Genomic DNA, 27,928 nt, shown 5'->3' with positions numbered 1-27,928 from the left:
TCGACGCGACCCATCGAGGACAAGATGCGATTTGCAGCTGACTCATTCACTCGTGCTACTGCCTAATTGACAATTGAATAAATTAAAAGCGAGCCGACACGAGGCGCGATGCTGCCGAATCCTCCTGCTTTTAGTACCACCACCGCCCCGGCCCTCCGCCTCTGCCTCCCTATCTCGCCCCCGGCCGCAGCAGCCTCGTCGTCGCCCCCCTCCTTCGCCGTCGGACGAGTTTCCCTCCGCCGTCGCCGTCGCCGTCGCCGCCGCGCTTCCTTCAGCGGCTGCCGCTGCTCCTCGTCCTCCCACTCAGGTACGGCCGCGCTCCAACATCCTCCTTCCTTCTCCTCTGCTTCCCCCCGTTAATTAATCCAACCGACCGGCGCCCTCTCTCTTCCCCCATCCCTCACCGGAAAGAAAGCTCGACTGTCTTCTTCCTCTTCGATTGATTAATCGCAGGGCCCCGCCCCGCCGGGCTCTGCAATCTCAATGCCTCCGCCCTCCGTCCAATAGCTCGCCCGTCTTCTTCCAGGCGCTTCCGCTTCTCCTCCACCGTCCCGCCGCAGCGCCAGATCTGCCTCCGCCACGCAGATGCTCCCGAATATGCGCTTATTTATGCTCCTCCCCCTCAAGACTTTTTCATACACGACCACTTATTTATCTACTACTCCCTCCGATCCTAAATATCTTTGTAGAGCTTCCACTATGAACCACATACGGATGTATTATAGATGCATTTTAAGTGTAGATTCATTCATTTTACTCCGTATGTAGTCCACCTAGTGAAATCTCTACAAAGACTTATATTTAGGAACGGAGGGAGTATTTGTTATTTAAGCAGATTTTGTTGGCGAGCGTTAGTTGGATCCCCTCCCCTTGCTTACCGATGCTTAGTACTAGTTGCCGACGTCCCTCGCCACCTTATCATCCCATACTAATCCGACATATGATGCTTAGTACTAGTTGCCGACGTCCCTCGCCACCTTATCATCCTATACTAATCCGACATATGCAGTTTGCTCCGCCGAAATATCCGCCGCATCGCACCGCTGAAATGACCTCCTCGTCGTACACTAGATTAAACACCCGCCGCACTGCACCGCCGAAATGATCTCCTTCGTCACACAACAAGAAGAAAACAAACCAGAGTAGTTGGAGCAGGTTCATGTTTTTTTTTTTTTTTGCAGATAAGGTTCGTGTTTACAAGTTTATTAGTTTGATCCTACATAAAATTGATCCACCCATATGCTTTCAGCCTTGGCAATTCAGTGCCTTGTTTTTTTTTTCTTGGTCCGATGGGAATCACCGAGTTTAGCTCATAATATAGACACTGCCAGTACGGTGCACATGCTCACTGACCAATGGATGGAGAATCGACGCCTTTTACTACCATGTGATGTGATTCTTTGGGCACGCACCAATGCATGAACGTTCCTACCATGTGAAAATTTTCCGTTTTGACGAATCAGCATACGTGCCATTCTGTAAAGCATGAGGTACTCCCAGGAAGTTGCGATTTTAGCTAACTCCATGTGGCTGCAACTGTCTCTTCAGGTTGACTTTATCTGTCTAACTCGCCATGGATAGTAATAACATACAGTAGTAATTTGTTTCTTTGGGGCAGAAATGGAGGCCGGCGCTGGGACAGCTCTGTACCCCGCGCACCGATGCAAAACCATATACCTGGTACCACACTTCATCAATCAATCGGCGACAAACCTGTAAGACAAATGCGAAAAAAAATCAACATGATTCGCTGTAACCAATGTGCGCAGGTGAGGCATGCCCAGGGTATTCACAACGTGGAGGGCGAGAAGGATTTTGCAGCATACAAGTCACATGCGCTGCTTGATGCTCAACTTACCCCTTTGGGCTGGAGCCAAGTAAGATTACTCGTTTCCCTTTCGTTATCTCCATGCATTTCAGTTTCAAACACTGCTCTTAGCATTATCAGTTCTATGGCCAACTAAGGTGATGCTTTTTGTCAAATATTTAAGGCGAAAATATGTCTGTGATGTTGACATGAATGTTACTGACGGAAGCACAAATGCTCTCTAAGCACGTTAGAAAAGCCCTTTTTCCATTCATTTTGCCTTTGTCTTTCACTGCAACAGGATTAGATGGTAGCCTGTATCCCACTATCATGTGTTGTGCTCAGGGTATCAAGCCATCCATGGTACAATATTATCAGGCATTAAGATTGTTTATATTAAAAAATGTGTATATATGACATCAGTCATGATGCTTTAGTGATGGAAGTTCAATTCTATAATTCATGTGTTTGATACTCAATTCATTCACCTCACGTACTGACAAATCCTCATTGATGATCTTCAACCTCTATTTGGATGATGGCATCTTCTGTCAAATGCATTTGTGGCAGTTAGCAGTATTATGGCAATGTTCAGTACTTTTGTCTATGGTTATTCTGTCAAGCTTCCATAGCTGAAATCCTGGAGAATACCTTTTCCTTACAAATGAAATCTTCACAACTTAGCAGCCATTTTATATCCAAAACCATTGGTTGTTAGTAGTTCACATGGTCCTTACTTTCACCTTAAAAAAATGAAGTCCCCTGTGTTACCATCAACGCTGACTAAAGATATTAACCCGGACCGTAGTTGTATCAAAACACAATGACACCACCTTGTTTTAGATGACAGTCAGATGCCTTTAGTTGACTCCTTTATGGTTGCAAGCCAAAATTATTCAAAGTCTTTTGGCTGCAGTTGTGTCATTAGTTGAGTTTCTTTCTGGCCTTGACACATAATGTTGATTAAAATATCAGTCAACTTATTTTTCATGTTGCATTTTCAAGTTCCATCGATGTTGATATACACGCATTTGTAGGTTGATACCCTGCGAGAGCATGTGACAAAATCTGGACTGGCAAAAAAGATTGAGTTGGTTATTGTTTCCCCTCTACTGAGGTATAGTTTTCCTTGACCTTGATCTTTTTGTATGTAATTTCAGTCCTCTAGATCTTCTAAGTTTTTTATGTTTGAGAAATGGTCTTCTCCCAGAGTTGGCATTGCGTTAATGTTCTTTCGAGGATGCATCATCTCAGGCTTTCAGCTACTAGTATAAATTGTAGCACTGCTTAAACCTAGACTAGGTCGATCTTCTAACAATATTTTCCTGGACTGAACGTGTTAATTGTCTTTAGAAAAAAAAAACATGTTATTTGAAAGGCCTATAAATTATGTCAGTTAAGCATCTCCATGTATCAGTTATTGCTTGGGCCACGAGTCTTATCAGTTTTACTTTGGAATTATAGTTTTTATTATGCACATTCAGTTATTGGTAGTGCATACCAAAACATGAATTCAGTCAGAGGAGCACTCAACTAGGCTGGCTTGTTTGGGGTTAGAGTCAGAACTGTTCAGCAGTGGCTTCACGGTTCGTCAAATTATGCCATTATGGGGTTGCACAGAATCTTGTCTTTCGCACCGGTCAAACAGAGTTTAGATTGGTTTTGTTTTACATGAACAAATATCCTTGTTGTCTGCAATTCTTGTCACATGCCTTACATGACCCATGTGCATAAAATCTAGTACTACAAAATCAGTTTGAGCATCTTTTACACCCTTAGTCATTCGTCTCATGTCAATAGCTACTCAATCTGTTTATCTATCAGGACTCCTGTGCTAAGGCATGATATAATATGACAGTGCATTGCCTTAGTATGTGACTACTAATACTAAATGAGCCTCACAGTATTTCATTTCAACTAATCTCACAGGACTATGCAAACTGCAGTAGGGGTCTTTGGTGGTGGGAACTATACTGATGGAGCAAGTGCATCACCATTAATGGTAGAAGGTGCTGGAAACAGTGGACGTCAGCCAATTTCAAGTTTGAACTGCCCACCGTTTCTTGCAGTTGAGGCCTGCAGGGAGCACTTGGTATTTCCCTATCGTTTGTTGCAAAATAAATAAAAAATTCTTGTCATTTAGTCTTTAGTGCCTCATTTATGTTGGTTTGTACTAAATATTAACTAGAATAACTTGTTCATCTTTGTTTTGACTTCTAAGTCGAATACCCTCATTTGAGAAATTTTATGCCTCTGTTTGTCTCTGCTTCTTTCGTATCAGTAATGCTCTGTTGACAAATATTCTTAATATTTCATTTTGTATTTGATTATAAAATGCAGGGTGTTCATCCCTGTGACAAGAGGAGCAGCATAACAAAATACCGTACACTCTTTCCTGCCATTGATTTTTCCTTGGCAAGTACTTGCTGCTGCTAATTCACAAGAACATTTCATGAGACAGTATCTCAATGGTGTTTTTAATATATGTGTGCTCGTGCTCTTTACAGATAGAGAATGATGAAGATGTTCTCTGGGAACCCGATGTCAGAGAAACAAATGAGTCTGTTGCTCTCAGGGGCATGAAGTTCTTTGACTGGTAATTTTCCTTGCTAAGATTAGTTAGTTTCTTTTCATTAATGTCTTGAAGATATAAAAGCCCGATGCTCTAGTTTTATGAACATGAAACACTAGTACCTCAATAAATATTCATCTGCATCCCCTATATCACTTTTGGTTATTTTTTCTGCGTCATTCAAAATAATTTGTTCACCCAAACAAGCAATTTATTGACCACTTCCGACCTGACAGGGTCCCACGTTCCTAGCAAATCATGTTATTGGCCTCACTTTCATGCATGGACTGGAAGGCAGAAGCGGACTATATATGTTACTTTATCTACGTTAACACTTGTTGCATGATTTAGAGATAAACTGGAACTGGTGATGAAGGATTGTGCCCCCACACAATGCTTCCTCGGATGCTTGTTTCTCATACACCAGTGTGTTACCACTGAGTGACTTATTTGACATTAAAAAGTTCTAGATGCTGGAGATTTATGTGTAGCATGTAGTGGGAAAGACAAACCTCAGATTAGATGACCCCTTGAGTCGACCAGTAACGTTATTTTTGGTAGCTGGATTAAATTAAACTATTCCTCGGATGTGCTTGCAGGTTATGGACAAGAGAAGAGAAAGAGATTGCTATTGTCAGCCATAGCGGTTTCTTGTATCACACCCTAAACATGTACGGTAAAGAGTGTCATCCAACCATAGCAGAGGAGCTGGGCAAGCAGTAAGTAATTTATTCCCCTTGCAACTGAGCAATCAACTCACCATATTCTGCAAACTTAGAGCATCTCCAATAGCATACCTAAAGTTTGGCTACCCAAATCCATTTTAGGCAGAGGAGAGAGAAGATTTGGGTAGCCAAAAAAAATCTCCTCTTACAACGTACTAAAATTGGATACCCATATTTTCAAAACCAAATAAAACAAGAGATAACACATAGTTCATCTCATAATTAAGCATCAGTTGCACAATAAACACAGCTAAATTGACACTACTACCATCATAATTAATCATCCCTACCACTACATTGAGACTAAAACTAGCTATATTGCGATTAAAACTAGGTGCCGGAGGGGCCGGCGTCGTCGTCGTCGAACATCTCCTCGGTGAGCTCGTCGAGCTCCTCGAACATCCCCTCACACTCGGCGTTGAGTCGGGCGATCCGCTCACGCTCGTGATTGATCTTGCACAATTCCTTCATCTCAAAGAACGTGCGGTTCTCGGTTCTCCTCGATGAGAGCTGCCATGAAGGCGGCATTGGCGCGCTTGGCCCCGAGTTGTGCCTCGGCCTTGCGGTGTTCCTTCTCCTCGGCCCGGGAGACGACCCTAATGGGAGCTGCGATCATGGGCACGGCGACGGCGTCGGCGTGAAAGTTGAGCCTCGCCAGGCTCCCGAAGAAGCGAAGCGTCGTAGGCGCGCAGCGCCTTCTCTGTGGTGGCGAACGTGTGAAGCCGCACACGTGCTTTCGTGTCCGGGTTATGGATCTCAGCCGCAAACTTACAGCATGTCCGAAGCCTCACGCTGCGGTGCTTCGGGGTCCATGGTAGTGGCTTCAACATGCTTGGTGGCGCTGTGCTCGGGGACGGCGGCGGCGGCGGCCGAGCTCGAACTAAAAAATGGTGGTGCTGAGCTCGGCGACGGGTGGCAGGGAGCTGTGGGACGACTTGAATCGTGGGGCCCGGGCAGGGAGGATCGCGATGGTCGGCCCGTAGCGGTGGGATTCAGTGGCGGCGGCTTGGGTATAGAGCGGAAATGGCGGCGGCGAGGTTTAACAGGGCAGACGTTTTTGGTGGTTTGGGTAGCGTGGTAGGTTGGGCCCAAATATGGGTCCTTGGTAGCAAAATTTTGGTGGCTACCCAAATTTTTTAATCCCCATGCACATATAGGTATGTTGTTTGAGCCATTTTTTGGGCAAAAAAACCCCCAAAATTTCTGTTTTTAGGTCTTGGGGTAAAATTTAGGTATGCCGGGAGAGCACAATATTTGCCGGATGTAACCATTGGAACTTCAAACCATTAGAAAGTATAAGCAAATTGCAATCTCAGTATGATGATTCTTGTGCTAGACCCTAAAATGTTCAACCGTTAAATGATGAGCATGTTGCTAACTTTTGACTTGGTTATATACAGCTTCGCCAACTGTGAGCTCCGGTCAATGGTCTTGGTCGACAGAAGGTCAGTTCTTGTTTCGCCTCAGCGGTTACGTTGATAGTTGACGCTTTGCTTTTTTATAACGTGGATTTGCTTTGCAACGCTCGCTGCAGTAACCTTGGATCGGATGCCTCTAAATACAACTTCGCTGGGAAGATACCGACCGGGCTTGATATGCCCAGCGATGTCGCAGACGAGAAGGAGGCTGAAGAAGCTAGCAAGAACTGAAACTGCCGGGCGCATGGATGTCTTTGATTCTTTTATCAAACCTTGGTTCTGGCTCACAATGAACTGAGAATAGACAGGCGACATCTACGGATAGGAACTGCCGTCTGTTGCTCTGGTGTATGATCGGCACGATTGGTTATGTTTATCTGATTTGTTGTTTGAACAGAAGATACCCAAATTCATGGGAAATAAGGACTTACACGCATACCCCTCATTTTGAGAACGAGGACAATACGTTGAACCCTAAATTGCATTTTAATAGTAGGTAAAACAACCGAAAATTGCTTTTGGAGGCCGAGCTGAATGGAGGCTTTCAAATGCAAAATTTAAAATTTGTGAAAATTTATATTTTACATTTCAAAAAATTCTAAAAAAACATAGATGATGGCATAGTGCACAAGTGTATAAATTTTCAGGTCGAAATACGTTGAAGTTGAAGTGAGGGCTGTGCAAAGTTTTTAACACATGATATTCATCTTCCTAAACCATGAATTTGTCTTTTCTACAGGTTCCATTTCATCGTATTTCAACCTAAAATGAATTTGTCTTTTTACAGGTTCCATTTCATCGTATTTCAACCTAAAAATTTACACACATACGCCTCACATCCTTGTTTGCTTGTATAAATTTCTTCAGATTTTTTTGATACCGTATTCTTTTATTCTTGAGTTTTTCCATGGAGGCCGAGAGCCAAAACATCATTTTTGTAAAATAACATCATATTTAGATTCTAAGCATTTTCTAATCAAATTGCATATATAAGAATTAAAATTGAAGTTAGGGTATAAACGGATATTTTTTAAGCATTTGATATAGATTGTGGGTCGATTGACCCTAAATTTTTTTTTTGCAAATAGAAAAATATTTTTTTGGACTCATTTAAAACTGGACAGCGGGTTGATTTCAAAAAACAACAGGAGATTTTATGCAAAAGGTGAAACTGCCCGAACACGTCCGCAACCCCTCATAATGCCCTCGTATATGAGATGAGCACGAGAAATGACACACAGCTCAGATGTTTAAAGAGACATTTTTTTTAGGGTTTCTTTTAGAGGAACCACCACATGTTCATTCAACAAATAAAGCGGCATTTTCTGTTACAGGGTGGACACACATGGTCGCTCCATAGTAAGACAAACACAAAGACAATCCACATCTGAATAGGAGAAAGAGAAACCCAATCAATCAGATGCCTCTTTATTAATCCTTAATTAAAATATCCAAGCGGAGGAGAGACGATGGCGACGGGGCCGTGCGCGTGGTTCCGGCTTTGCCAAGGAAAAATCAAGCAGCCGAAGAGGACACCGTTGACGGCTTGCTCCACCACCACCGCCGCCGCCGCCGCACTTCGTTTAGCTCCTCCTCAGGTACGACCGCACCCCTCCCTCCATTGAAAGATCGATCCCCTGTCCTGTTTCTGGCGGAGGGTTGGTTGTAGCCCCACGTCCCCCCGGGCTCCCACCCCCTCCTCTTCCCGGCAGCACTTGACCTTCTCCTCCACCATTCCGCCGCAGCGCAGCGCCAGATCTCGACCGCGTGTTCTGGCAATATTAGAGAAAGGGAATGGAGTTTGCTAGGGGATTAGGCATGGAGGTGGTTGGCTTTTAGTCTTACACCCATGTTTGGTGTGCGGCGAGAGTTACTAGTGGGAATTTGAGAGCAAGTTTCATCCCACCTCAACTAACAGGGGGGAGACCGGGTAAGTTTCCCTCCTCAACTCCCTTGCCCAGCAGCCAAACAATGGTTTATATGTCTCATCATACCTCTAAAACTCCCATTCCCAGCTACCAATTCACCCCAACCAAACACGCTTATATATAAAGCCGGAGGATCAGACATCTGCCGCGTCGCAGCCGGAATGATTTTCCTTTGTCGCATATAACAAGAATACAACTATGGTCTGATTACGTTATCTTTACCCGTCTAGTTCGTCGATGGATGATAACATAATTATCCGTTTATGCTGGGCAGAAATGGAGGCGAGCACCGTGGCAGCTCTGTATCCCGCGCACCGATGCAAAACCGTATACCTGGTACCACACTTTGAGCTGCTGTTTGAGTCTACCTTTTACCCAAGGATGTAGCATCAATTGTCGGTGACAAACCCGCAAGAGAAGTGTGAACAATGTTCAATCTGTTTCGGTGTAACCAATGTGCGCAGGTGAGGCATGCCCAGGGTTTCCACAACGCGGCAGAAGAGTCGGATATTATAGACCACACTTCACCTGCGCTGCTTGATGCTCAACTTACCCCTTTGGGCTGGAGCCAAGTAAGGTTTCTTGTTTCCTTTACATTATCCCCATGCGTTTCAGCCACAGCTCTTAGCATAATCGGTTATATGCCCAACTAAGGTGGTGCTTTTAATCAGATATTTAAGGCGAAAATGCGTCTGTGATGTTGACACGAGCACTAGAAATGGAAGCACCAATGCTCTCGAAGCACATTAGAAAAGCCCTTCTCCATTCATTTTGCCTTTGTGTTTCAGCGCCACAGGATTGGATAGTAGCCTGTATCTCACTATCATGTGTTGTGCTCATGATATCAGGCCATCCATGGCCTCCGTCCGGAAATACTTGTCGCAGAAATGCATAAAAATGAATGTATCTAGAACTAAAATACGTCTAGATACATCCATTTCTCCGACAAGTATTTCCGGACGGAGGGAGTACAATATTATTAAACATTAAGATTGTTTATATCGAAATTTGTAAATTTGGCATCATGTCATGATGCTTTAGTGATACAAGTTCATTTCTGTAATTCAAGTGTTGGATACTCAATTCATTCACCTCACATAGTAACATTGATGATGTTCAACCTTTATTTGGATGATGGCATCTTCTGTCAAATGCATGTGTGGCAGTTAGCAGTATTATGGAAATGTCCAATACTTTTGTCTATGGTTATTCTGTCAAGCTTTCATGGCTGAAATCCTAGAGAATACTTTCTCCTTACTAATGAAATCCTCACAGCGTAGCAGCTGTTTCATATGCAAAACCTTAGGTTGTTAGTAGTTCACATGGTTCTTATTGCCGCCTTAGAAAAATTAAGTCCCTTGTGTTAGCATCAACCTCTGACTAGAGATATCAGCCCTAACCCTAGTTGTATCAGAACACAATGACACCACCTTGTTTTGGATGACATTGCGATGCCTTCAGCTGATTCCGTTAAGGCTGCGAGCCAATTTTTTAGGCATGTTCATTTGAAAGTCTTTTGTCTGCAGTTGTGTAATTAGTTGAGTTCTTTTCTGGCCCTGACGTATAATGTCGATCGAAATACCACTCAACTTTTTTTTTTCATGTGGCATTTTCAAGTTCCATGGATGTTGATTAAAATGCATTTGTAGGTTGATTGCCTGCGAGAGCATGTGACGAAATCTGGACTAGCAAAAAAGATTGAGTTGGTTATTGTTTCCCCTCTAATGAGGTATAGTTTTCCTTGACCTTCTGGCCTTCTTGTACATTTTCAGTGTTCTGGATCTTCTTCTAAGCTTTTTATGTTCACTTGAACCAATCTCACAGGACTATGCAAACTGCAGTGGGGGTCTTTGGTGGTGGGAACTATACTGATGGAGTAAGTGCACCCCCTTTAATGGTAGAAGGTGCAGAAAACAGTGGACGTCAGCCGATTTCAAGTTTGAACTGCCCACCGTTTCTTGCAGTTGAGGCCTGCAGGGAGAAGTTGGTATTTCCCTATCATTTGTTACAAAATAAATAAAAATCTCTCGTCATTTAGTGCCTCATTTATGTTGGTTTGTGTTAAATATTAACTAGAATAGGCTATTTTCGCAGTTGCTAGAATAACTTTTCCATATGAGAATAGGCTATTTTCAGCCGATTTCACCTTTATTTTAACTTCTAAGTCGAATACTCACATTTGAGAATTTTGCGTGCCTCTTTGTGTCTTTTTTATTCCATATGCATCCCTAACTGGGAGCCGGGTTCCATTATATGCATAATGGAACAGAAGCCTCTGTTTGTGTCTGCTTCTCCCGTATCAGCAATGCTCTGTTTGACAAATATTCTCAATATTTGATTTTGTATTTGATTATAAAATGCAGAGTGTTCTTACTTCTGACAAGAGGAGCAGCATAACAAGATACCGTACTCTCTTTCCTGCCATTGATTTTTCCTTGGCAAGTACCTACTGTTGCTAATTCACAAGAACAGTTCATGACACAGTGCTTGATGGTGTTTTTAATATACGTGTGCTCACACTCTTTACAGATAAAGAATGATGAAGATGTTCTTTGGGGACCCGATGTCATAGAAACAGATGAGTCTGTTGTTGCCAGGGGCATGAATTTGTTTGACTGGTAATTTTCCTTTATAAGATTGATTAGTTTCTTTTCATTAATGTCTTGAAAATATGAGCCTGATGCTCTGCTTTTATGAACATGAAACACAAGTACCTTGATAATTCATCTGCGCGCCCTATATCACTTTTACAGGAGTCCCATGTTCCTAAAGAATCATGTTATTTGCCTCACTTTTTTTTTGAGGAATCACCGCCGGTGGGAGGGTCCCCACCTGTATATATATATATATTACTCAAAGTGACCCAAGGGGCTTGGTGTTAGAGAGAAGTTACAAGGCCACGTATATCTGTGAGGTGGGATAGTTGCGACTGGGCGGCCATCTTATCACTCGGTTCTTTAAACCGATGAGTCCAAAGTTCAAAGTCACTACAAATACTTCGAACAGTCGTTGACTTGCTATGATTTTTATTCCTGAAGACGGTCAAGAGTCCCATATCTTCCATAGAATCGGTAGAAGAATCTCTGGCCAAATGCAAGTTTCAAAGGTCAGCCGACGTCGAGGTAGCCCAAAGATCTTGGAACTGAGCAGGGAGCACAATGCTTAGGCGCAGCCATATGGACGCAACCCTTGGGGCAAGCAATGAACAAATGTTGTGTGCCCTCTGAAGTGGCATTACATCGTGGGCAAGCTGTGGCGACTGCAATGTGCTTATGAAAGAGGCTGTCCCTGGTGTTTAGCCGACCTCTAAACAAGAGCCAAGCAAAGATCTTCAGCTTGTTTGGACAGCGGCTGCGCCAAATAAGATCCGCATGGTCACGCTCATCTTCCTCATGCATAATAATACCCTTGGAGCTTTTGAGGATTTTTTTGCCATGTATGAGCGCCCTTTGGTCTTGGTCATTGGAGAACCTAAAACCCTGCAACGACATCAACAAAGCAACCATTTCATTTGCCGCAGCATTGGTTAGCCAGTTATTTGCCCCACTTTCATGTATGGACTGGAAGGCAGAAGCTGACCATATATGTTACTTTATCTCCGTCAACTCTTGTTGCGTGATTTAGAGACAAATTGAAACTGGTGGTGAAGGATTGTGAACTGCATTTAATTTGAAATTAGGAAGTTCTAGATGCTGGAGATTATTTATGTGTAGCATGTATCGAGAAAGACAAACCTCGGATTAGGTGACCCGTTGGGTTGACCAGTAACTTTATTTTTGGTAGCTAGATTAAATTAAACTATTCGTCGGATGTGCTTGCAGGTTATGGACAAGGGAGGAGAAAGAGATAGCTATTGTCACCCATTGTGGTTTCTTGTATCACACCCTGAACACGTATGGTAAAGGGTGTCATCCAACCGTAGCAGAGGAACTGGGCAAGGTGTAAGTAATGCATTCATTCCCCTTGCAACTGAGCAATCAACTCAAGAGAGCACAGCATTTGCCAGATGGTGTTTTTCTTTCCGGAAAAAGGAAAAAAAAATTCTTTTGTATTCTTTGTCTTGGGATACCATGACCTGATAGAGTTACTTGTTCAGAGAACTTTTGTCTTGCAATCTCAGTAATCTAACTAGTACTTGGTTATATACAGCTTCGCCAACTGTGAGCTCCGGTCGATGGTGTTGGTCGACAGAAGGTCAGTCCTTAATTTATTGCCTCAACGAATATGTTGCGATTGACGCTTTGCTTCTTCTTTTATAATGTGGATTTGTTTTGCAACGCTGCAGTAAGCTTGGATCGGATACCTCTAGATACAATTTCGCTGGGAAGATACCGGCCGGGCTCGATATGCCAAGCGATGTCGCAGACAAGAAGCAGGCTGAAGAAGCTAGCAAGAATTGAGACTACCGAGCAGATGTATGTCTTTGATTCTTTTATCAAACCATGGTTCTGGCTGACAATGGCCAAGTTTAAATTGCATGCCTGAAATCGAAGAATAGACAAGCGGATAGGACTCACCATCTGTCTCCGGAGTGTATGATCTACATGATTCGTATGTTTGTTATCTCATCTGATTCGTTGTCTGAACACGCACCCAAAAATTCATGGGAATAAGGATGGTCTATACACGTACCCCTCTTTGGAGAACGAGGGCAATATATACTTGTCCTATATGCTTCGGAGACTTGGTCTGATGGAAACTACACAGATAGATGGCACATAGTTTTCCTCACCTATAATAGTGTTGTCATTTTGCTTATTAACCCTCTCTGTTTGACGGACATTGCTAGGGGCCATTTCATCGTCGAGATCACAAGCTATAGAGTATATAGGCCGAGCTTCCAATTCCAAACAAGACGCCGCAGCAAATGGCCGCTGCCGTGAGCCTTTCCTACCAAATAGTAATACACATCTTCATGCTCCTCTGCTGCTGCTCCATATGGTCTCCACACCTGCCTCGTGCCACCTCCTCCATTTCTTTCACCTCCAACTTCTCCCATCCCGACTACGACGGCCGGGACCTCATCTTCCAGGGCGACGCCTACTACGACTCCCGGTCTCAGACGATCCAGCTGACCCCGAGCATCGGGAACAGCGTAGGCCGGGCGTTCCTCGCGGCGCCCGTGCCGCTGTGGGATGCCGTCACCGGCGAGCTCGCCCGCTTCACCACCTCCTTCACCTTCCAAATCAAGGTGAACAATGCAAATGCCGGCGACGGCTTGGCATTTTTCCTCGGGCATTACCCTCCGGCCGACATTCCCAAGTTCGAGCGTGAGATGGGCGGCGGGAACCTCGGCCTCTTCAACAAGAGCGTCGGCACAGTCGCTACTGGCGACGAACGAGCCGTGGCCGTTGAGTTTGACACGCACTTGAATGATGGCTTCGACCCCAGCGGCAGCCACATGGGCATTGATGTCAACTCCATCGTCTCACGGGCCTACACCAACGCCACCGTGCCTGGCAGGAACCTAACGTCCGGCCTCACAATGACTTGCAACATCACCTACGGTAACGACACAAAAATCCTGACAGCTCTTCTTCAGATCGGCGACACGACGTACCGCGTCGACACGACTGTTGACCTCAGGCAGTTCTTGCCTAATCTAGTGGCCATCGGCTTCTCCGGTGCCACTGGCGTGGCGCTCGAACTACACCAAATAGTTTCCTGGTCATTTGAATCCACCTTGGATCCGCCACGGGAGAGCCCTGGGAGTCGCCCTCCTGCACCGAAGACCCTGTTGCCAGTAGAGATAATAACTGGACCAGTCATTGGAGTCATTGCAATTGCGTGCATCTTTGTTGGCATCCGTCGATGGCAGCTATTCACGAGAAAGAGGCGTTACAGAGCTCTTGCCAGGGGCCTTGGGCCTATTGGTTATCATAGGTTGGCAGGTGCAACCAACGAATTCGCAGAGGAAAACAAGCTTGGGCAAGGAGGTTCTGCCTCTGTTTATGAGGGCCAACTGGCAAGTCCAAGTAGACCGGTGGCGATAAAGATATTCAAGCAAACATCATCACGCGAGGGGAGGAAGGCGTTCGAGGACGAGCTCAAGATTGCGAGTCGGCTCAGGCACCGGAACCTTGTGGAATTGATAGGCTGGTGCTGCGATGGCCAGAGGAGCCTGGTTGAGTTTATATGTTGGTGGCGGGACGACAGGTACACACGTCTCTTCCTTGTGTATGAGCTTGTGCCACAAGGTAGCCTCGATCAACACCTACACGAGGGCAAGAGTTGGTTACCATGGTCCAAGAGGTATATATGCATTGTAATTCCAGCTCAGACAACATTTAATTCGCTTCATTCAACTCAGTTTTTTTCTCTTACATACATAACATAACACGTGGTTACATGCTTTCACAAACAGGTACAAGATCATCCTCGACCTAGGCTCTGCACTGCAATACCTCCATGTAGATTGCGAGCAACACCAACAGTGTATTGTACACGGTGATATCAAGTCCAGCAACGTGTTGCTTGGGTCTTCAAGTGGTGCCAAGTTAGGTGACTTTGGATTGACAAGATTTGTTCACCAAGAAACTGGGTCAAAGACCACAGACCTTTTGCAGGGCACTTGGGGATATATAGACCCTGTGTTCCTCAACACGAGCCAGCGGAACAGGCAGTCAGACATCTACAGTTTTGGCATTGTCCTACTAGAGATGGTCTCTGGAAGGGACCCAACGGCGAGTCTCAATGGTATGCCTCCGTTGTCGTCATGGGTAAGGAGTTTGTACCACGACGATGCGATCCTTGAGGCTGCAAATGACAGCTTGATAGGCGGCGAGTCTAGTACTGAGCGACAACAAATGGAGCGTGTGCTACTTGTCGGGCTCTTGTGTGTGCATCAGGACCCGAGCAGCCGGCCGTCCATCACGCACGCCATGGATTCCCTGCGATCAGAGGAGCTAAAACTGGACATCACTCCCTTGGCACCGGTGACACTATCCCTACCATAGCCTTTGTAGTCCAAAACCACAAAGAAATACCATACATGTATTCAAGGGATACAAATTGAGCCGGGATGTATCGGGGACAGGAATCATGTACTAGAAAGTTGGATTTGTTCGTCAAATGATGACCCCACACACTTGAGAAGTGGCTAGATTTCTTTGATGCTAGTGCAAGTGTCGTTTTTAGTTTTTATATGATTTTCAATACATATTTTACCCATTTTTTATATTGATATGCTTGAGCCGGCCGGGATGTATCAGGAATAGGAATCATGTACTAGAAAGTTGGATGTGTGCGTCAACTGATGACCCCGCACATTTGAGAAGTGGCTAGATTTCTTCGATGCTAGTACACGTGTTGTTTTTTAGTTTTATATGATTTCCAATACATATTTTATCCATTTTTTATATTGATATGCTTGTATGAAACTGTAAATGGTAATATCACAAGAAAATACGCAACAGGTATAATAACAATACGTTAGTTGACTAATTTAATTATAAACATGAATATACTTTGCTTGTACATATATTGTGCCACCTCTTTATCTGCCGGCCCCCATATCAAGCCATACAGTATAATGCATGAATCAATCAGCATAGTATTTCTGTAAAATTGAAAAAAGAAAACTTAGTTACACCTTGAGTTAGCATCATTTAGAAATGAATCTACCAATCATGTTGTTTTTTGCATTTACATGGCTCATTTGCCTCTAACCATGGCTTGCTTCTACGATTCATCGTTGATAGTTAGACATCAAAGAAGGAACACCTCATATATTTCTCTTTTATTTGGAGGATCTTCACACAGATATCAAATATCAATACTGGTGATTGATATATAAATCTTATGTCCTATTTATTGACCCGCTTCATCATTGGTTGTATTGCAATCATTTTATTCTTTTAGTGGAATGCGATGCATCTAGATGATTCTATGGCACGGACAACTGATTCAAGTATATTATGAAATTCTGCTTTGTATGTACTCTATATGGAGTTCTAACTGGGTTATCGATGTGGCTCTTAAATATCATATGGCCAATACAAACGGCTTTTTTTGCCTAGCCAGTATATTATGGAGGCTTTGTTATTTTGTTTGCATGAAACCACCCACAAATTATATAATAATAAGTTGGATGGAGTAAATGATGATTCTCTTTGATTTTGATATGGAGGCTTTAAAGATCAATTTGAGAAAGCCCACGACAAGACGTTCTGGTCATTTCTACAACAAGCCCGGCGGGTGAAGAGTTTCTCTTCGATTTGGAGAGCTTGGGTTGATAACGTTGTTTACGAAGGTAGTGTCTCCATTGAAGTAAACAATGATGTTAAGCAATTGTTCAATCTAGGGAAGGGCTACTTCAAGGGGATCCTTTATCACCTATTATGTTTAATACAATCGTTGGATAAGTCAAGTATCTTTTTTAATTCTTCGCAAAAAAGCAGCCTATAAAAGCGTCTTACATTTTGAGACGGAGGAGTGTAATTAATCTCCACATTGTAATGTATATGTGGTTCTGCTAACCGTCGCATCCTTCCACTCCAGCCCCTCAGAAATGATGTGTCGGTTGATGTGTCTCTTAAAGAGATATATATATTATAAACATCATCAGTTCTCAAACACTATACTTCATCCGTCCCATAATATAAGACTTTTTTGCAAGCTATGTTAACTTGCAAAAGCGTCTTATATTGTGGGACGGAAGAAGTATTCATTAACATAGCCAAGGAAGAAGTATTCATCCTCGATCTGGCTGATGATGGTCGGTTTAGTCTTCGTACATGTTCGAACAGAGCCAATATGAAGCTTGTTGTTTATTCCGGCTGGTACACAGGATGTGTGTGCGAGACGTTGAGGTTCGACCCCCCGAAAACTTGATGCACTTCCGAGATTCTTTGTTCGGTCTGGTATTTTGCTCTACAACTTTATCGTTTTGTAGTTACTAGCCAAAGGCCCTTGCGTTGCAACAGGAAAAAAAATTTCATAATCTTCAATGGCCATGACCACACTTTGCTGCATCACCGAGATACAATATAACTCTTTTCATGGAATCATGAACAATTTTTGAAATTTCATGAACATTTTTTAAAACTTGTGCACATATTTGAAATTGTGAACTTTTTTCAAATTCATGAACACTTTTACAAATTTTCAAATATTTTCTAACATCAAGAACATTTTTTGAATTCGTGAACATTTTATACTATTTTCAAACTTTTTATATAATTTTTTACATTTGTTGAAACAATTTTCTTGAATCAGCGAACATTTCTAGAATTACAAACATTCTTTTTGGAATTATAGTTGAATTTTTTTTGAAATTTACGAACATTTTTTGAAATGCATGATCATTTTTGAATCAGCGTACATTTTATGAATGAATAAACTATTTTGTAAGTCACAAACATTTTTGAATTTTTAGGATATTTTTTATTCATAATTTATTTTGAATTGGCAAAATTTGTTAATTTCATTAATATTTTTTAATACACATTTTTTTTAAATCATGAACATTTTTCCCAAACATTTTTTTTCAAAATTTCAAACATTTTTTGAATAAGAAAACAGTTTTTTACAAAATCACAAACATTTTTTGAATGCACAAACATTTTATTTTAATTTTCGGAAAATAAAAATAAAAATTAAAAAATCGAAATTTAGAAAACAGGCCGCCCTGACATGGGCACGCAGCGTCTTCTCCCAGCTCAGTATAGAGGTCCTACTGCATGGGCCGTCCCAGGCTGGGGATTCACCTATGTGAAACATTTTTTATGACTTTGATATGTGATAATTTTTCTAAAAAAAAAACTTATGGTAATATTTTGCAACTTTGGGGACAATTTTTATAATGTACCATGCAATAACACCCTTATTATTAGGTATAGAAGAACTTCAATCATCTTGCGTGTTTGGAGTGTGATGATGGCACGGAGTAGTTATGAAGATCTGGATCCCTGGGTTTATAGTTGTTTTCTTTTAAAAAGTGACCTCAGGCCTGTGATGAGACTGGTACAATTTGTACAAACATATCTAACTTAATCCTAAGATGTCACGTAAAACTGTGATAAACATCAATAGCAACATAAGCACACACACATCGAATAGTGCAAACAAAGATGGAGTAATAATAACCCAGACCCAGGGATGATCAGAATTCAGCAAACATGTGTGCTTATTTCTTATGATGAGATATTATTGACTTCACCACATCACAAGCGAACATCGAATAACAATCATCCACGTGCAGTTTCTACTTGAAGCGACAAATTTTAAAAAATCCGCGCAAGGGAAATGATACACCACAGGATGTCATTATCTACATTTTATTGTTCTTCACCATCTCTTCCACGTCGAGCTCTACCGCCAAAACCGGCGAATCCTGGAACATGGCTACACGGCTGTGGCAAACAAAGTAGGAACAAACATTTCAGCTCATGTCTAAAGTACAGGTATATGACTTGATTTGGCGCTGAATTAAACAAAGGGAGTAGGGGTCCTCCTACCTGTTGTCCACTGGGCCATGATCAACAGCAGTTCTTAAAGAGTATATAACTCTGCCAACAATATCAGTCATAGGGACCGGCCCAAATAGGCGGCTGTCCCTAGCTTCCTGTCACCAAAATAAAATAACAAACAATTATGAGAAGACTCTGCTGAAATCCAATATTACTCATTCACTCGGTCATTATGAACACACTGTATCTACGATGAGGATGTCTCTCCCTATCTCACGTTTCCATAACTAAAATATAAATACAACCTTGTCGAAGCAAGCCAACATAATTATTTACTATTACTGATTGATGTACCACACTGTTCCTTTAGCGATTGGCTACGCTCTATGCTTTATGCTTTATGCATCTACAATGAGGATGTCCACTTATATACTCATTCACTCAGTCATGCTCTATGCTTTATGTATCTACAATGAGGATGTCCACTTATCGCATGCTTACGCCACTAAAATATAAATATATTCTGGTTGAAACAATCGAATATAATTATTTACCACTACCTCCAATCTGAATTATACGATGTTTTGGATATTTCAATATGAACTACATACGGACTGAAATGAGTGAACAAACACACTAAAACGCGTCTATATACATCCGATTCAGAAAAAAGTTAGAACATCTTATAATTCGGATTGATGTACTGTACCTTTGCCTTTAGTTCTTGGTTATCTGCCATGACCCAGCATTCGTCCTTGTCAAGTACAAAGGGCTCATCCTTCTCATCAGTAGAGACCATCTCATAGCCTTGCACTGCAGCCAGTCGTCGGACAATTAAATCATCGGATTTCTCTGGGTCCTTCAACAAGACGATGTCCCCAACAAAGAGTTCTCTGTTGACACAATTTAATGCATAAATAACACCAATATATCAAGACATTATTAAAGGCTCAATACCGACCCAATATATATTCTCTTTCATTCTTTGTATTAAGGCAAGGGTTTAAGCAATAGAAGATGCCAAACTTGACACAAATACACGATAGTGCTACTCTTGAGATCAATCCGTTGATTTAAAGATCAGGTTTCAGTCAGCTACTCAGATCAACACATGTCACATCATGACACAAATTTGCATGGTAATTAGCTTAATACAATTAGAAAACTATCACATTTTCTAACCGAACAGAAGACAAGATCAATAACAAAAGATAGTATCCAAAATTATCTGCTCATAGTGAATCTAAACGCAATAATCATAAAAATGGAAGATCAGAGAATTATGATACATCTGAATAACAAGGAAAGTGAAGGTATCACATCAGAAAAAACGGCTGATGAATATTGATGGTAAAAACCTTCAAGTGGCAATTCCCAAAAAGTTAATGCTGTACCCCTTTAAAACACCAGAGTTACAAGATTGATAAGAATTGCTGTTACTATTACTAGCATGGAACATTTTTATGAGATCAGTTAAGTAGGCAGACCAGTTATCAGTTCTGTACAGGACCCAAGTATATCTTGCAGTTAAACTATTCTATCGATCATTCAGATATTTTACAGGTTAATAAATATTAGGACTGCACAGAAATGGAGCCAAATTCTGTACATATATGGTCCAAGGCTAAGCCTATATCATATCCATTCCTGATTCGAGTCCTTTTTGTCGCCAATGAACGAGCTGTGTACAGCACCAGCCTGATTCAAAGTTCACGTACTGAATAAATTCACCACATGTATTGCTGCAGCCAACAGCAAGGCAAACAAGAAAATACACTACTATTAACTACTCTCCGTCCGAAATTACTTGTCGAAGAAATGGATGTATCTATACGTTATTTAGTTCTAGATACATCTATTTTTATCCATTTCCGTGACGAGTAATTCCGGACGGAGGGAGTATTTGTGAACACTGGTTCATTTATAGAAAATTTACCACAGGCAGCCACCTCTATAAATATTCCCTCAGCCATATCTAGACAAATTTAAGACAACTAATATGGGACGGAGGTAACATGAAAGAAAAAAGTGATTTTCGCAGATAAATTTCAGCCTAGTTAGAGTTATGCTCAGATAAGTTAATTCACATGATTATTATTTTTATCTTGTCTGGACCTTCCTTTAAAGAGGTTTCTACATAGAAAAAATAATTAGTACCACAGTAAGTACCACTTTATCATTTTGTAAATCTGCAATATCTGTACCAACATAAAAGGTACTCCCTCTGTAAAGAAATGTAGAGCATTTAGATCACTACTTTAGGGTGTTAGGGATTCATGCACATCATCTCAGCCATCCAATCTAATCTAACAGCTCAAAAATTAAGTTGAATAGCTAAAAATATATCTCAACTGCACATTTAATCTCGTAATAACAACATATCAATTACCATTAGCGATCCCATTTTTCACTATATGAGAAATAGCAAATACTCATGACGTCATGATTGCTGATTTTTCTCCCCATATGATGCATTGTTGTGAAATGTTATTGCTGCCATATTATTCTTTTACTATTACTATAGTCATATAGCTGCAAAAACAAAATTCAGAGGGGAGTTCCACACCTGGTGGCATTTTATTATTGAAAACATGGTTTATATATCGGCAAAATGTTCTCTGCACATGCTTGTATTTTTGCTAGTAGTTTGTTAAGATATGAGTATCTTCGCTAACTCTAGTAAATTATTTCTCAAGCTAAAATTGTTCCTCTGGGATAGTTCTTGATTTGTTTGAGGAACAGCCAGTAGCAAATTATATGTAGTAATGTAAGTTAACTCTTTAGATAGAGGTTGAATGCCATTACCAGGAAAGTCTTAATTTTGATTCCGGGCAGCATACACTTCTTACCATACAGTGCAGAATAAAGGATTTGACAAGGCTAAAAGGTAAAAAAAGAAAAGATCAAGCATCCAAACACCAATGTTTTCATGGCGTAACGCATTTTATGGCGACTGACCCCCTTCATAACATTATAACGCTTATGGCGTATGGCGTGGCGACATCATAGACACAACCTTATGGCGAATGATAGCAAATTAAATCACAACTTCATAATCTTGCTGTAATATGTTGTACCAAATGAGTTGCCCAAGTGAGTTGTACATGACTGAACACTACATATAGCAGCAGCGCAACAGGCAGTACATGTACATATATTCAGAAATTAGCACAGAGAGGACAGATACAGAAGAAACAGAGCACTAGCATGGGGAGGAAGAGCAAGGAGAAGGAGAGGGCGAGGGGGGAGCCAGGGAAATACCATGATGGTCACCTGATGCACATAGGAGATGAGCAGCTGTGCTCGATTGGAGCAAAGGCGCTTCCCTGCAGCTGGATCTGGAGGGGAAAGGGGCTGGCGGAAGGAGAGCGACAGGGGGTGGCGGGAGGAGGGAAGAGGGGGCTGGCGGGAGGTAGGGAAAGGGGCCGCAGGGGTGGTGGGGAGGTGGTGCGGAGGCTGGAGGCGGAGCTGGAGCTGGCTGCCGTTGGCCGTTCGCCGGAGAGGACGAGGTCGAGGACTCCAGGTACGATCTCAATCTCCCATGGCCTCCCTCTCTCTCTCTCCCTCTCCCTCTCTCTACCTCTGGAGAGCTCTTTCCTTCCCGCCGCTGCCTGATGCTTCCCGCGCGCGCGCCAATTTCTCCTGCCGCTGGCTGCTATTCCCGCGCGCACGAGCTCACCGAGTCGAAGGCGTTCGATTTCTGGTATGGCGATGAAAACGCGTCATGTGGACGACCTACGGACGCCACGGGCCTATGGCGGACGCCACAGGCCAAACCTATCGCGGGCCTGGACGGCCCAGGCTACGACCGCGCCATACCGCTATATCGTCGATATAGCGACGATATACGGACGCCATGAAAACATTGCCAAACACTGATAATACCTAGATTTTGCAGTGTTCAAGAAAGTGTTTTTAAGGGACGCTTAAGCGCTGAGCGATGGAAAAATACTTCACTTTGGCCCTAAACAGTAGATTAAACTTTTAAAAAATTGGCTGTTTTTGAACTACTTCAGCTTGGCTGATTGCGCAATAATGGCAATATGCCATTTATCTTGTTATTAGGGTCTGTTCAGCAAACTATCCCCTTCAGATTCTGGCCAAATTCTGGCTACATGATCTCTATTAGGCTATGTCAATTTGAACTGAAGTGCATTTTAGTTGTTATTTTGCTTGTTGTGTGAACCTGATGTGTATTTGCTATGGTGTGAACTGCACCTCAATTTGAACTGAAGTGCATTTTAGTTGTTATTTTGCTTGTTGTGTGAACCTGATGTGTATTTGCTATGGTGTGAACTGCATTTTAGGTGCTACTCCCTCTGCTCACAAATATAAGATGTTCTAACTTTTTTGTGAATCAGATGTATATAGGCACATTTTAGTGTGTTTGTTCACTCATTTCAGTCCATATGTAGTACATATTGAAATATCGAAAACATCTTATATTTGTGAACGGAGGGAATATTTCACTTACCTATGTGCTATATTTTCTATTTTCCTGTGCATATCATTTAAAACAGTCAAATTCTGGCAATTTTTTTAAAAAAAGAACACTTAAGGGCAGGCCTTCCGCTTCGCTTACACTTTCCGCTTTTTCAAACATTGAGATTTTGATCTATGTTCGTTTGAACCATTTACGTAGAACTAGCTTACAGAAGTGCATTGAACAGAAATATAAATCTTAAAGCAAAACAGAGAGTGCTGCTCCTACACAATGGCATGTTATAGATTGGCAAAAAGGAGATTACTTTGGGGACAAAGTGGCGAGCTTTCTGACGAGGACGGTTCCTCCGGTCGGAGCCACGACAGGGGCCATGGCTTCGCCCCCTTTGATCCACTGCGGGAAGGTGAGCTTGCCCTGGAAGAAGCTCTTCCATATGGCGTCAGTCATCTCAGTGCTGTTGATCTGCCCGACGGTGTACTTCTGCATTGAAATGAACAGAAATCACAATGTAAACCCAAGAGAAGAATACATCTAGTACATGATTCGGCCAGAGTGAGCAAGACAAGATACATATGATTTTGAGTGAGGTCCTTCTTGCACGGGATTTGGGTATTGGATTGGATGAATTGGCTCTGAACGAACTCGAGGGATTGTATGGCATGCGCGGATCGGGAGGGGGGAGGTAGGTGGGAAAGGGGGTACCTTCCAGGAGAGGGAGATGGAGTACTCGAACTTGTGGGCGGCGTAGCGGAACCACGTCGACAGCGAAACCATCCTGCTCCTCCTCGCCCTCTGCAGTGCTCCGCTCGAGGACCTCGCTCTTCCTCCCCCGCCCGCTGTCCTGATCCCCTCTCTCCCGCTCGATTGGGGCGGCGGCTACCGTCGCTGCTCCCGGCAAGAAATACTGGAGCGCGGAGGGGGGAGGGAGGGGGGCTGCCTCGCGGACGGAGGCCGGAGGGGGAGGTGGCGGCGACGGCGAAGATAGTGGGGGAGAGAGGGGATGCGACGAGGTGGGGGCGGGGTAGCTAGGGTTCTTCCTCCCCCTGATTTGGACTCGACGATGACTGTCATCTGGTTGCGGGATGGGCCTAATTTACATTCCTATTGGGCTGGGCTCGTTCATGTTCTTTTCTGTTGGGCTGTGTGGGTTCGTGTTCAATGAGAGCTAACATTGCGGGGTTCTGTTTTGAAAAAATGCGAGCTAATCCCCTTTAAAAAATGCGAGGAATGAATTCCTATTTTTCTAATTCCCTATTTTTCTGGGAAAAATAGGAATTCATTCCCTATTCTACACTCGTTTGGGAAAAATAGGAATTCTCAAAGTGCGTCGAATTCCCAGTTAATCAAGTTTGTGCAGGTTTACGAGCAGTGATATTGCTGCTCTTATCTAATTGCTCTCTCTTCACTCAAGTCTTGGCAGTATTTTTTGTTGCAAAGAGTAATACCATGAGAAGATGTGCCAAGAAATTTATTTAAAGTTCTAAGTGATGAGAATTACCCCCTCCGTTCCATAATTATTGTCGTGGTTTTAGTTCAAAGCATAGTACATGTAATGTTTCTCAAGTTTGAATAAAAGTACATGTCATTTTAAAAAAACTACTGCGGCGTGCCATTTTTCCCTATTAAGTTTCTAGCATTTTATTCCGTCGAACGAAACGGATCTCGCTCCCGTGCCGCTCCCGAGCGGCACCAGGGCGCCCCAACCCTAGCACGCCTCGGCTCCCCACCACCTCCCTTCTCCCCCGCTGCCGTCGGCGTGTGCCGCCGGGCAAGGCCCGCGCGGTGCCGGTGGCGGTGGGATTTCTCTCTGGCGGCGGGCGGCTCCTCGGCGCTCTGGATCTGCGTGTGGCGGCGGCTGCATGGGGAAAGCTCCTCGGTTCATGGCTGCATAGGGCAACGATGCAGCTCCACTTGCTGCATGGGCGTCCTGCGACGGCGACTTGATGGTCGGGCGGCACAGCTCTCCCGCGACGGCAAAACTGCCCTCTGCTGGATGGGCGCCTTCGTGCGACGCCGGCTTGTCTCTTCTTGTGGCTTGGCTCCGGCTTGCTACAAGGCGTGGAGGCAACGAGGTCGCGGGCTCCGGCGACTCTGGATCGTGGTCTGTTCATGACCGACCCGGTGTGGTTGCTCAATTCAGAACTGGACGGCTTGGTGGTGGTGATCCAGATTCGATCGGTCGAGTGGGGTGACTGCAGACTGTGTTGCAGTGACCTCTTGCGGCTCCATGGTGACGGTGGTCACCGAGGGATCTTCAGGAGGGTTCATCTATCTATGTCCAATGGTTGACTTCGATGGTGAGATGCAAACTATAAACGTTGGCTTGACGCAGAGGAATGGTTGTGCAGTGGCGGCGGTCGCATCGTATGTAGCTGCTGGGATTACGGAAAAGTGGTGGCGAAAACACTTGAGTGACTTCGAAGGTGGTGCTATGAGCACCCGGTCGCGAGATCCGGGGTGATAGCCTAGGTTGACCTGAGCTGGTTATACCCGGCAATGGCGATGTTTTTTTTACGTCATTACCTTGTTGAAGGCATTGCTCGGATATGCTTGCACTGATTCTTCAGGATGAAAACCTAGATTCAGGCCTTGGTGATTGGATCCGGTGACGGCAACACTTCGCTCCCTCCTTGAAGGCGTTACTGTTGAAGAACCTCGTCGTCTGTGTGATGTCATGAGATGGTTGGTGCGGATATGGTCGTTGATATAGTTTGCCGATCGCGGATCTGGTCGCTTCGGGTTTTTCTTTTACTCGCCTGCACATAGCTTTGGTCTTATATATATGACTTTGCTATCTGGCGTGTTTTTGTGTGTGCGTGTGTTGGTGTTGGCTGTGTGCATCGTAGCTATGCAGAGGCCGGGTGTGTGCTCTTTGGGTTTGTATTCTCTTGATGCTCCTCTTTGAGCCAATAAAATCCACCCTTTATCGAAAAAAGTTTCTAGCATTTTTGGTTTTCATTTAATTTTTAAAAATACCTGAAACGTTTATTTATTCCAAATATTAAACCATTTTTTTTACAATGTGAACATTTTCTTCGAATTAAGAACATGTTTCTTAGGATGCGAACATTTTGCAAAACTTTTGTGATCCTTTGTGAAAATTTAGAATATTTTCTATAATTTTGAATAAATTTTGAAAACTTTATTCGTAAACAATCATGTAGATTTTTGAAATTTCGTGAACAATTTTTAAATTGCAGGAACATATTTAAAATTATGCAAACATGTTTTAAAATAGGTGATCGTTTTTCAAAATAAAAAGGAAAAAGAGAAAATAATAAAGAAACCAGAAAAATATATAAAAAGGAAATTAAAACCCAAAAGAAAACCATCAGAGAAATTAACCGAAAAACAAAAAAAGAGAAAACCGAGCGAGAACCTTCTAGAACTTATATCATAAACGGGATACACATAAATTTATCCTCAACACTTCGAACCCAGAAAGGATAATTAGCCACCGTGTTATTTACTACAAATTACACAAGATGGGCGAGTTCTTTTTTTTTACATGTTACTTAATAAAAACCCTAGCATTGGCAGAGAACCATAGGGGTTGTTTGGATACAAACCATTGAAGCAATTTAGATCATTTGATTGACATGGTTCGATGACAGAGATTAGTTGAATATGCCCTTTGGGTCTTTTTATATTGGTATATAGATAAGTAGTGAGCATGTTCAAATACTTGACATGTTTTGTTTTGACAACACAATGAACTTTGTTTTTAAAAAACACGGTGGCATTTTTAATACACAATGATTATTTTTTAAATACATGGTGAACATTTTGAAAATACGCAACGGTGAAGATTTCCAAAAAATGGTTTTTTCCACAGAAATCATTTTTTAATTCTTAAACTTGTTTAACAATATTAAAAAAATGATTTTCGAATTTACCTTTTGTTTTTACTTTTTTTTTGAAGAAAAGCTCATGCGTGGCAGTTTGTCTACCTCTTCAGGCTGTGTTCGGTACGCAGGGAGAAAAAACAAAAGAAAAAAAAATACTCCACGGGAATAGGGCTGAAGGTTACCAGAGAACCTACAGGGTCTAGGAACATGGGAATCTAGAAAAGTAGGCTGTTCGGATCAAGCATTCACGCTTGAGTGGCTATAGAAAAACGATGGGAAAGCACATGAGTTAAAATTGGCAACAGTGGTGAACAAGGGCAGCTTTATCTCTGTTTCTCAGCTCATTGCGTCACACATCAGCTTATTTTAATGAGCTGTGTATGCTAACTGTCAAGGCTCATAGCATCTCGCCTCGGTCTTCCGCGGAAAAAATGAGCTCCACGCAGATGTTCCATTTCCTCTGGAATCAGCATCGGAAGGACAGATTTCCTAATTACTGTAGGAGATTCCTGCATTCCGAACACCATACAGGAAAATAAACCTCCGTGAACAGTATTCCTTCCAGATTCCTGCGAAAATCCTACAAACCGAACGCAGCCTCAACGCCTAGGCACTCATGAGGATCAAAGGTGTGAGCTCGAATTGCCTCGGCGTTGTTCACAATATTGGGTATGGCTATGCGGATGTGGTGTTCCAGAGCTTGGAGCGCATTAGTCACTAACATTGTAAAATCCAAAATTTGAAAATAAATTTGAAAAAAAATCTGAATTTTTTTGC

General features: G+C 42.8%; 4 protein-coding genes across 9 annotated transcripts; 3 read left to right on the top strand and 1 right to left on the bottom strand.

The window, feature by feature from the left end:
* The first annotated feature begins 18 nt into the window (after nt 1-18).
* On the top strand, nt 19-6,958 carry LOC123051143 (phosphoglycerate mutase-like protein 1). Of its 4 annotated transcripts, none has more exons than XM_044473942.1 (11): nt 19-307; nt 1,619-1,680; nt 1,770-1,877; nt 2,845-2,924; nt 3,737-3,899; nt 4,148-4,222; nt 4,315-4,403; nt 4,979-5,098; nt 5,439-5,480; nt 6,505-6,549; nt 6,639-6,958. In XM_044473942.1, the coding sequence occupies exons 1-11, from the start codon at nt 109-111 to the stop codon at nt 6,751-6,753; spliced, it is 1,098 nt and encodes a 365-aa protein (XP_044329877.1). In that variant the 5' UTR covers nt 19-108; the 3' UTR covers nt 6,754-6,958. The 4 variants fall into 4 exon arrangements, with proteins under 4 accessions (XP_044329877.1, XP_044329879.1, XP_044329876.1 ...); XM_044473941.1 differs by having other exon boundaries at nt 63-307; nt 1,598-1,680; XM_044473944.1 differs by lacking the exon at nt 5,439-5,480 and having other exon boundaries at nt 20-307.
* Nucleotides 6,959-7,891: 933 nt separating this feature from the next.
* On the top strand, nt 7,892-13,107 carry LOC123051144 (phosphoglycerate mutase-like protein 1). Of its 3 annotated transcripts, XM_044473946.1 has the most exons (11): nt 8,019-8,120; nt 8,273-8,452; nt 8,725-8,786; nt 8,915-9,022; nt 10,100-10,179; nt 10,275-10,437; nt 10,814-10,888; nt 10,980-11,068; nt 12,272-12,391; nt 12,600-12,644; nt 12,736-13,107. In XM_044473946.1, exons 3-11 carry the CDS (start codon nt 8,727-8,729, stop codon nt 12,848-12,850), a joined length of 855 nt encoding a protein of 284 aa, XP_044329881.1. In that variant the 5' UTR covers nt 8,019-8,120; nt 8,273-8,452; nt 8,725-8,726; the 3' UTR covers nt 12,851-13,107. The 3 variants fall into 3 exon arrangements, with proteins under 3 accessions (XP_044329882.1, XP_044329880.1, XP_044329881.1); XM_044473945.1 differs by lacking the exon at nt 8,273-8,452 and having other exon boundaries at nt 7,990-8,120; XM_044473947.1 differs by lacking the exons at nt 8,273-8,452; nt 8,725-8,786; nt 8,915-9,022 and having other exon boundaries at nt 7,892-8,120.
* Nucleotides 13,108-13,232: 125 nt separating this feature from the next.
* On the top strand, nt 13,233-15,964 carry LOC123051142 (L-type lectin-domain containing receptor kinase IX.1). Its single transcript, XM_044473940.1, has 2 exons — nt 13,233-14,702; nt 14,815-15,964. The coding sequence occupies exons 1-2, from the start codon at nt 13,318-13,320 to the stop codon at nt 15,404-15,406; spliced, it is 1,977 nt and encodes a 658-aa protein (XP_044329875.1). The 5' UTR covers nt 13,233-13,317; the 3' UTR covers nt 15,407-15,964.
* Nucleotides 15,965-18,549: 2,585 nt separating this feature from the next.
* Nucleotides 18,550-24,350, bottom strand: LOC123051141 (uncharacterized). The gene is made up of 5 exons (XM_044473939.1): nt 24,006-24,350; nt 23,608-23,783; nt 19,569-19,752; nt 18,908-19,014; nt 18,550-18,802 (listed from the first exon to the last, which is right to left on the bottom strand). Exons 1-5 carry the CDS (start codon nt 24,075-24,077, stop codon nt 18,721-18,723), a joined length of 621 nt encoding a protein of 206 aa, XP_044329874.1. The 5' UTR covers nt 24,078-24,350; the 3' UTR covers nt 18,550-18,720.
* Nucleotides 24,351-27,928: the final 3,578 nt, after the last annotated feature.

The sequence above is a fragment of the Triticum aestivum genome, chromosome 2D (genome assembly GCF_018294505.1).
Source record: "Triticum aestivum cultivar Chinese Spring chromosome 2D, IWGSC CS RefSeq v2.1, whole genome shotgun sequence".
NCBI classification, from domain to species: Eukaryota; Viridiplantae; Streptophyta; class Magnoliopsida; order Poales; family Poaceae; genus Triticum; species Triticum aestivum.
This window is presented reverse-complemented; position numbering and strand designations above follow the sequence as displayed.

What these genes read in the sequence shown, in the direction of transcription:
- LOC123051143 (XM_044473941.1), top strand. Translation starts at nt 109, where the DNA reads ATGCTGCCGAATCCTCCTGCTTTTAGTACCACCACCGCCCCGGCCCTC. An exon ending in ATTGTTTCCCCTCTACTGAG is followed by an intron (nt 2,925 to 3,736) that starts GTATAGTTTTCC and finishes CTAATCTCACAG; the next exon opens with GACTATGCAAACTGCAGTAG. An exon ending in AGGCCTGCAGGGAGCACTTG is followed by an intron (nt 3,900 to 4,147) that starts GTATTTCCCTAT and finishes TATAAAATGCAG; the next exon opens with GGTGTTCATCCCTGTGACAA.
- LOC123051144 (XM_044473945.1), top strand. Translation starts at nt 8,727, where the DNA reads ATGGAGGCGAGCACCGTGGCAGCTCTGTATCCCGCGCACCGATGCAAA. An exon ending in CCCCTTTGGGCTGGAGCCAA is followed by an intron (nt 9,023 to 10,099) that starts GTAAGGTTTCTT and finishes ATGCATTTGTAG; the next exon opens with GTTGATTGCCTGCGAGAGCA. An exon ending in GGCATGAATTTGTTTGACTG is followed by an intron (nt 11,069 to 12,271) that starts GTAATTTTCCTT and finishes ATGTGCTTGCAG; the next exon opens with GTTATGGACAAGGGAGGAGA.
- LOC123051142 (XM_044473940.1), top strand. Translation starts at nt 13,318, where the DNA reads ATGGCCGCTGCCGTGAGCCTTTCCTACCAAATAGTAATACACATCTTC. An exon ending in TGGTTACCATGGTCCAAGAG is followed by an intron (nt 14,703 to 14,814) that starts GTATATATGCAT and finishes TTTCACAAACAG; the next exon opens with GTACAAGATCATCCTCGACC.
- LOC123051141 (XM_044473939.1), bottom strand. Translation starts at nt 24,077, where the DNA reads ATGGTTTCGCTGTCGACGTGGTTCCGCTACGCCGCCCACAAGTTCGAG. An exon ending in CCATCTCCCTCTCCTGGAAG is followed by an intron (nt 23,784 to 24,005) that starts GTACCCCCTTTC and finishes ATTTCAATGCAG; the next exon opens with AAGTACACCGTCGGGCAGAT. An exon ending in CATGGCCCAGTGGACAACAG is followed by an intron (nt 18,803 to 18,907) that starts GTAGGAGGACCC and finishes TGTTTGCCACAG; the next exon opens with CCGTGTAGCCATGTTCCAGG.